At 28.8% G+C, this 9,966-nt stretch overlaps 1 protein-coding gene across 1 annotated transcript; it reads right to left on the reverse strand.

Moving 5' to 3' along the window:
• Positions 1-7,665: 7,665 nt before the first annotated feature.
• Positions 7,666-8,715, reverse strand: LOC110818215 (SAUR-like auxin-responsive protein family). The gene has a single exon (XM_022046996.2). It carries the CDS (start codon positions 8,644-8,646, stop codon positions 8,194-8,196), a length of 453 nt encoding a protein of 150 aa, XP_021902688.1. The 5' UTR covers positions 8,647-8,715; the 3' UTR covers positions 7,666-8,193.
• Positions 8,716-9,966: the final 1,251 nt, after the last annotated feature.

The raw sequence follows: 9,966 nt of genomic DNA on the forward strand, positions 1-9,966 counted from the left end.
CCTCCACCATGTGCCGCCGATCCATGGCGCATCCTTTCTCCGCCGTCGATTTCATCATGATCTGACTTTATAACCTGGCCCCACTCTCTAAAATCATGATTTCTCGAGATCTGTGATTATAAATGCCCAACAATCAACACTCCTGTAAAATCTTTGACTATAATTATAATCTCTCTAATAAATTGTTTTTTTAAAAAAAAAAAAATTTCTATCTTTAAAAATTATTTATTCCCCTTCTAAAAACTGATTATTAATCTGTTCTATCAATAAATAAATTAAAAAAAAAAAAAAAAAAAAACTTATCCTTAATCTTTCAATTATCATCTGATTAGTTGTTTAATTTGTATTTTTGTCCACAAATACCATATCATTACTTTCATGTATCATTCCATTGTTCCTCTTTAATTATTAAATTAAGATGTCGTGTATATAATAAGGTTTGTTACATTAATTATTCCCTCCGTGTCTCCCTATATATTATATAATCAAATATATAGCATATAAATTACGTACATATATAATTTAGCTTGGCTTATTCATAAATTAATTTAACCAAATATTATAATTGTATTTATTTTCATTTATGAATATCCTGACCGAAATTTATAAAATCCTTATTCTTTTAGTTATTTAATTAAAACTTTTTAAATTATAAATACTTTTTTTTTTTTTTACTAAACATTCTATATGTATAATTTATAAATTAACGGACGTTATCATACGACGACGGAATAGGAATAGGAATAGGATGGGCTGTAAGTGAGTGGTTGCTTGCGAGCGATAAATAAATCATTTTAATTTATTATTATTTTCTGGGGAAAAAATGGTGAGACAAAATTAAAAAGGAAATTGTACCTCGTTTGGCAATTACAATTTAGAGTTAAAGCCTGTGAAAGATATCTAGGAACTACAACGACTAACGTAAACTGATTACCTCATTTCGCTTTCAAATATTATATTCCTGATTTTTAAACCAAAATAAATTATAATTAATAAAATTTTAAAATAATATAGTTTAAATTATATAATATTTTTATTTAATTTTTTTAACATCAATTCACAAACCAAAAAAAAAAACCAAGATGACGTCAGCTATGCTTTCGTTATGTATAACTAAATTAAGTAAACATAAATTTCCATCATTACTATTAATTAATCTAATTAATAGTTTTTTTACTTAAATGTATAAATTAATTTTATACTATCGCTCCAAACATTAATTAAGTTTAATCGTTAAGCTAATAGTAGATTAAATAATTGACCTCGTTGTTCAATAATATAATTAAATAAATTTTATTTATTAAATTTTACAAAATTATTATTTATATCTACCGAGATGTTATAGTACGCAAAAGTTATAAAATAATTTTTTAAATAAAAATAAATTTTTTATTAACAAATTCTATATAAGTACATTTTCTCCATCTATTATATTTTTAAAATTTTTTGAATATTGTGGAGTCTAATAGTCATTTTTTATAATTTAATTACATTTACATTAAATTTTGATAAAAAAAAATAAATTCATCTTATACTACCACGGGAATGAATTTTTGAAACTGTCTATAATTATTAGTTATCGCATATTATATCTTATGGTAATATATTATTAACTAACCAATTATATAGTTTCACAAAGTTAGTGTAATGTCTAAAAACTAGTATATAATACATTTTATGTAGTTATTGTAGAACTACGTTAAGAAAATAAGTCGTGTACTATCATCATATACGTACTATTGTTTGACATAAAATATAATTCTATATAAATATTTATTTATTTGAGTTAATTTGATTAATATATAATTATATCAAGCACTTACAAAATAAATGTCAGTGCATTAATTGATATCAAATTTTTTATTGTTATGATATTTTATCGTCATTTATTATTGTTTAAATTAAATAAAACCGTTTTAATCAGTATTAGAGATAGTAAATCCAGTATCTCATATATATATATATATTAGATTTCGTTAGATTTATTAGAATTTCTTATAATATGAGAAAATTAATAAGCCTAACATTTTGTTTTAAGTGTATATTAATTTAAAAAAAAAAAAGATAACTCAAGTACTTCCCAATAACTATATTAATAAATATACAATTATAAATAATAATAATATATAATGATTAGTAATTAAACAAAAATATATATATGGCAAAAAATTAACAAGAAAAAAGAACATATGGCAAAATATAATTGTATAGAAATCCAACTTATAAGTTTGAAAAAAGAAATTATTGTAATAAATATGAAGTAATAATTGTTTAATAATTAAAAATAAAAGAGTAAGGGAGATTGATGTCGCGTGTGTATGTACAGGTGGAATGAAGTGAGTACACACTTAAGACGCGCAGACAAAATGGTACGGGGGGATGTGGACTCAGAAACCCAAATTTGTAGCGAGTGGGCCCCCACCGACACCGAAGCGCGTGGCCTGAGAAAGGCGGAGCAGCATCCAAGGACAGTTCACAGTTAAATTACATTTATTTATTTATTTTTAACAAAAAAAACACACGCACACGAAGAGCATCTTAGTTATTGCAAAAATATAAAAAAGAAAAAATAAACAAAAAGCGACAGGTGGGCCCCACCTGCCAATAGTTGTAGGGGGAGTTTAGCTCATTAGGTGGGGACCACACAGAGGAAGCTGATGCAACACGTGTCTGTAGAAAACGACCACGTTTCGTAAACCCCCCTTAATCATCGAGAAAAAGAACTGACAGCGTCGGCAGGGAGAAGCTGAAAGCCTACCTGCCAATTAAAAAATAATTGCCCTCCTTTTATCAAATTTACCCACCACAATTCTCATAATACCTTTCAGGTCCTGTCAACGCCCCCCACAAAAAGTTGATTATTTCTATTTTTGCCGCAGACATGCAAAGAGAATATATTTTCTATGCAACTACACACCTTTAAAAAAAATATATATATATATATATATTCTAAAAGCTCATATACACACAACGTATATGTGACGATTTGGATGTATTAATACATGTATGTAATAATTTTTCCAACATACATATAATACAAATTGTCAACATTAAGGAAACATAAGTATATTTTAAGGATTAGGTATGATGTTAATTTACATACGGTAGGTTTTCACATATATACATATACATATATGTTCATAGATACCTACAACTGTGTTTGACTAGTTGATTATTAATGACCAGTAATTAATCTATCTGGGTATTCAGTATTTTCTTTGGATATTCTGAAGTGCACGCAACTTGATAATTATTTCAAGGGCTCCTATAAATTAATATATATATATATATGTATATATTATACGGCTGCTAATTAGATTAGAGCCTTAATTGGCTTAACTAAAATCCAATATATATATATATGTATACACCAACACTTTCGTTTGGATATTTTTCAACTCTCTCTCTCTCTCTCTCTCTATCTTTCTCTATACATTTCTTTTCATATAATTATGAATGTTGAAGTGATAGGGAGTGGTGTGGGCATATATGTATCTATATGTGTGTGTCTCTGTTTATATACACATGCAGAGTGCAGACATAAATTAGTGAAAATACTAGTGAATTAAGGAGTAAATGAAGATAAGAACCCTTAAACAAGAAGCTAGCTACCAACTGGGTTTGAATAATTAATCTAGGTCCATGTATCTCTCATATAATTATAATTAAGCAATTAAAATGGGATGGGTATAATCGTAAATACACACCAACTTATAATTAAACATTTTCCCCACACACTAATCTTCATTTTTCATGCCTCTAAAAAAAAAAAATCAATTTAATGAGTTTAATTAATTTAATTTGTAGTATTACCAGGTTGCCTGTTTTAGAACTAACCAGTTCCATCTTTTTGAAAACTGATTTATCAAAGTCCTAGAATATAAAATATCCACACACACACACATATATATATATATATTAATTAAGAGGGTTTTGACAAATTCAGAAACATCAATCAGCCCATCCCCGTATATATATATATATATATATGTATGTATATAGTACGTACCTAATTAAGATGGGAGGTTATAGATATAATTTATTCTCATCAATAAAGAATCGTACAAGTCCATATATAGAGACAACAATTAAATAAAGTAATATACATTTGTGGGGATGACATATATGTATTAATTATATACAAATTACGTTTTAGGTTAATTTGGTGAGTTGTATCCGTAACACGAGACATCTATATATATATATATATATTATATATGTATATAGGAGAGGTAATATAGAAGAAAAAATAAAGAGTAAAATTTGATAGTGGGAAAAAAATAAAGAGTAAAATTGTGAAGTGGAATCTGAACAATGCCAGCTAAAGTGACGGTCAGCAGGATCCATTAAAATTAAAATAAAAAATATGTTGAAACCAGTTGGGCAACATGACGCTTCCTTAATTTGCTTTTCCATATAAATTAATATATATATATATTTGTTTTTGGAAAGAACAAAAATTAAACTCTAATCTTATAAACTTAAGTTTTGAATAATTTTTAATTAATGGGTCCAATTAAGTTTCTCTCTGGTGTATATAAAGAGAATGAAAAGCAGAAACAGTGAAATAAGTAAAAAATAAAAACAAGAGTAGAGGTTAAGGGTGCAACACATCTATATGCACATATATACATATACATATATAGAGAGAGAGAGAGAGAGAGAGAGAGAGATGCTGAGAAACCCTTTTAAAGCAAATACATGAATATATAATTGTATATAAATGGTGAACCTCCAATGACAGCGAGCAGTGGGATGAGAAATCACAATGATTGCAAACATAATAATATTTTATTTTCCCATTAAATATAATACGAAATAATTTTAATGGTAATTAGCTATAATATAATTTCCCATATTTATTTATTTTATATAAAAAAAGAAAATAATAATGAAATTAAAATCTTTGGATTCTCCTACAAGTCATCCTGCACTTTTTTTCTTTTTCCTTTTTCGTTTCTTTCTCATCATTATCATGTCACTCACTTATATATTTAAATTAATATTTATTCACTTTTTTCTTTTTTAAATTACGAAATTTATGGTCTTCAAATGATAATAATTAGTTCGATTTGAGAGAAGACAAAATCAAAAGCTTCGTGTACTTGGGGGGATTGGGCCACTTGCTCCGGCCCATTAACCACTTCACAACCAAAATTAAAAAAAAAAAAAAAAAAAGTAAATTAATTTTTTATCTTTTCACCCGGTGTAAACAGTAAAAAAAAAAAAAGTTTGTCATAAATAATAATAATAAATTTAACGAGACACCATTTTACTTTATTTGCAAATGTGATAAAAGCCCACCTTTTATTGTTGTATATTCGAATTTCTTGTTTATGGTGGGAAAAAAAAAAAAAGATCACAAAATAACGACAAAATGAAATAAATGTGGAAAAAGTAAAAGAAGGTGAAAATATTCATCTTTTGGGTAAATGTAATTGTACCTTATAAAAAGGTTCCATATTTTTGTTTATCACGTTTTTAGTAATTTAATAATTGAATTGGGTCATTCTACTATTTTTTTTTTTTTTATTTTACTTTTTTAGTGTCTTTGCTTTCAACAACTACGTGTACTTGTTGAATGTTGCCGACTCTTAATAAATTCGTTACGTGATTATAGGTTGAACACGTGATTATCTTTTATTAAGTAAATTTTTACGTTACTGTCTTGATCTTTCTACAAAAATAATGTTAATAAGTACTTTTTTATATAAAAACTGTATTAATCGTATATGATTTTAATTTCACTACTCAACACAGCTTTTTTTGCACTCTATAACCAATACTAGCAGCTCACCACTCCTCCACTTTCTCCTTTCTGCCTTTGATGATTCTAGCATTCATATTTTATAAGGTTATTATGTAAAGTTATCTGCACCCTTGTGTTGTTTTTTATAGATCCTTAATAAGGTTTGTTACAATTCACTGTAACAAGCCAGTCTACTCAAATGAAAAATATATATATAAAGATTCACCTACAATAAAAAAAAATGGATCTCAGTAACCTCAAGTGTATATTTAGTTGAGATGATATTTGTATTATGATTTATATATTGATAATTTCTTTTTATATGAATATCTATATGCAAATTCAACGATCTTTATTGAATTTAAAAGGTATAGAGACAAAATTAAAAAGTTATTAAATAAAAATATTAAAACTAATTGATAGATCGCTTGATTAAATGATTATTTATTTAAATAAAAGAGAATAGTTTGCTCTCTTTCACTTGGCTACTCTTGCAATACCCCAAGATAAGTGGACAGGAAGAACTTAACCTTATTGGACAAAGTTGATTCTTTATGAGTCAAATCTCCTTACCATAATATTGGTACATATAATATATATATATATATATATATATAGTTTCCTCAAAAGAAAGTTTCTTCTATAGTTTCCTAAGAGAGTTGCTAAAATTCCATATGGATTTTGGGCCGGTGAAAGCCCAAGTCTTCTTAATAGCAAATGTTTGGACATTAAATTATAAACTATAACTTGTGGGAAAAGGTTGGCATTAAAGGCCCATACTTATGCTAATGTTAATATTGTTTTTTTTTTAAATAAAATTATTATTTAATTTAAAAAACTTTATGAAATAAAAAAAAATCAGTAAATTTATAATTTATTTAGGTCGAAATAAATATAAGCAATATGTAAGTATCGTATTATTTTAAAGATTATACCACTATTAATTTAATAAGATTTTATATAAAATATCAAATAACATATTGTTTCCTTTGTTAAAAAAATACATTAAATTAAGATCATAAAAAAAAAAAATTTATAGAAACCCAATAGCATGTTAGGCTAAATATGAATAAATTTAATTAAAATGTTTTCATCAAGTTGCATAAATTAATGGTATCTTTATTTTAATATTTTATTTTTAATAATTAATAATTTTGGTTTCCATTTAGTTTTAGATTAATATGAACACATTTAAGCTGATATAAATATATATATAGATATGTTTAGTATAAGCATTAAATTAAAGGGTAATAATGAAAATATAATGTAATTAAACCCCTATAAACACTGAATCAGTTGGAGCAAATGATTGGCTTCTAGTATAATCTCAAGGGTATAATTTGAATACATTTATTTTCAATTAATTGGAAAAGGAGCTAAATAGAAAAACTGTGTCAAAGGTCAAACGTTTACCAGTTCCAGAGCTATGATCCGTAGTACTAGTTGGGCTTAGTGGCTAATGGGTTTGATTTTTTATTTCAAAAAAATTAAAAATAAAAAAAATTGTACGAACAGCCTAAGCCAGAGCAGTGATGAATATTAATTGATTTGAAAATGGATTATTAATTATATTAAAATCACCTAAATTTTAACCCAGTAATTATATTATATTCGAAATTGAAATGAGTTAACTTTTGAAAAGAAAGATGGAGATGGAGATGGAGATGGAGATGGAGAGAAAGGAAAGGATGAAATAATTTGGAGGTTGAAGACACAAGTTGAGTTAAAAGCTGAATCAGGTGAAACACAGCAAATGCCCATCACCATATCACACTTTGCTTTCACGTGGCCTGGCTCTTCTCTCCTCTGTCTCTGCTCCCCATTATATATATATATGTGTGTGTGTATAACTCCCACGATACCTTTCATAATTGCCGCACTTTTTCTTCCGTATATATTATATTTTACGTAGATGGTAGCTGAAATTAGTTGTTCTTCAATCATATAATAATAAATTTCTCTACAATTTTTCATTATAACAAAATCAATTAAATCATGCACATAGTTTGATTTACATAAATATGGATATGATCTCTTCTTCATCTTCAGTTTTCCGATCCGGACCCGGGACGACTCTGCGGACAGTTAACGACTCATCCACCTATTTGCCATCTCCTTTTGCATTCTCCGGATTCATTAAACCCATCAATCAGAAAGGAAAAAAACTAAAACCTTTCAATTCCGCAACTCAAAACCCCCTTAATTAAATTAAATTAAATTCACCCACCTTGGCTGAGTTCATTTCAATCGTTGAACCCGGCCACTGGTTTTTTTTTTTTTTTTTTTATCTATCCTTCTTCCACGCATTTCGCAAATCTTTGGGGACTCCTCTCTCGAGGCGAGAGCTAACTCGGACTGAGTCAAAAACCCGGATCAGAATCACCGGACCAACGTCACTGCCCTTTATTCGTTTCGCCAATACTAAAGCAGCTGGAGCATCCCTTTTACCAGATTGTTTTCTCGGCAAACCCTTGGAGCAACGGTCGAGATTCCTTCCAGAAGTCAAACTTACCCCCAACATCCATGTGGCAATATCTCTGAAAATCGTCCGTGTTGAGGAATCGGGTCGAGTGGCCCGACTCCGAACGGGAAATGTACCGGATGACTTCCTCGAACACGGATTCCTCGCACGGAATTGCCAAGGGGCCTTGATTGGAAAACCCGTACTCCTCCTCTGCCTGGATCAGGAGCTTCTTAAACACGGGGTGGTTCAGATACGTCGCCCGCACAACGAACCTCCGGCAGCTGGTTCCGACGCAGACCGCCACGTGTCCGGCAGGCACATCGGAGGGGATGCGGCCGGCGGACATTCGCGCCTTGTTCCGCCAGCGGCGTAGCATTTGGCGGAGGCGTACAATGTGGCGGATTTTGCTGCATTTTCCAAGTCCTGCTGACATTTTTTGAGGAAGCAGAGAGGGGAGTGAGAGAAAAATCGTCGGGAGGGAGGGGGGGGTTTGAGAAATTGAGAGGGAGGAGGTTTTATAAAATTGAGGTTACCAAAATACCCTCAGAGTTGGAGGAAACTACAGAGTTGGAAATGTTGTAATTAATTATAATTCAATTCTGAGAAAAAGAAAATAATATTTGGAAGACTATAAATAAAAGTTGTTGGGTGGTAGGGGAAATGAATTTGGTGTAAGGAAAATAGTGAAAGGTAATGAAAATTTAGTGCAGAATGTATAGATATGGTGAGATTTTAAAAAGAATTAGATACATTGCATTCTACAAATACCATCAGAAAAAAGCTTGTCATGTGACATTGTTAATGGTTTCCTATTTGTAAAATTATATTATTTTCCTTTTCTTTTCATAATCTCTCTCTCTTTCTCTCTCTCTCTCTATATATATATATATATATGTATATTATATAGATAAGATTTTGCACAAATCCTAATAACAAAGATTATGAAAATGTATAAAATAACTAATATTCAATGTAACTTATTTAGCAAATGTTTTGGTCAGAAAAGTTTTAGAGGTCCACAAAATGGTCATTTTACCCACCTTCACAAATCAGTCAAATTCAATTTATTCTTACAAAAAATATGTTACCCATCAAGTGAATTCTTCACTGGGGATATATACTGTGTGTGTATTTTTTTTTTAAGATTAGTAACTTATATAATATATATATATATGTATATAACAGTTAATACATGTGAATTAACCCTTTTGTTTTTTTTTTTTGGGGTTAAATTTTAAATTTTGTGAAGCAAGAGTAAGATGGAAAAATGACGGCAAGCAGCCGCCGAGGACGAGAGTTTAAATTAACAAATATTTCTTTTTTTGGGCACACGAACTGGAAATTTGAAACTTACAAAACCAACCACATGCTAAGTTGGAACTTTTTCCTTTATTTAAATTTTTTTTTAGGTAATTGAAGATGCTTTTGTTTCCTAATTATATAATATATATACATACAATTATATTATAAATTCAGCCACAATTTTGTATTGTCCAAAACTGACGATGCCCCATGTGCGGGGATACCCCCCCTTGTTGAATCAATCCTGCCCTTTCAAAATCCTTACTTTTACAAATGCTAATATTCAAATTATTTTGTATTATATAAATAATATAATATATATATATATCATTCGTAAAAATTATAAACTACCAATCATATCATATAATATAATGTATTATTACCAGACCAAATTTACTTGCATCTCACAAAGCATATTTACATGCTCAAGACAAATAAGAACGGGACTCGG

Source organism: Carica papaya, chromosome 1 (genome assembly GCF_054855325.1).
Source record: "Carica papaya isolate Zhongbai chromosome 1, ASM5485532v1, whole genome shotgun sequence".
In the NCBI taxonomy this organism is placed as follows: domain Eukaryota; kingdom Viridiplantae; phylum Streptophyta; class Magnoliopsida; order Brassicales; family Caricaceae; genus Carica; species Carica papaya.

Coding starts and splice junctions, on each gene's coding strand:
- LOC110818215 (XM_022046996.2), bottom strand. CDS start 8,646: ATGTCAGCAGGACTTGGAAAATGCAGCAAAATCCGCCACATTGTACGC.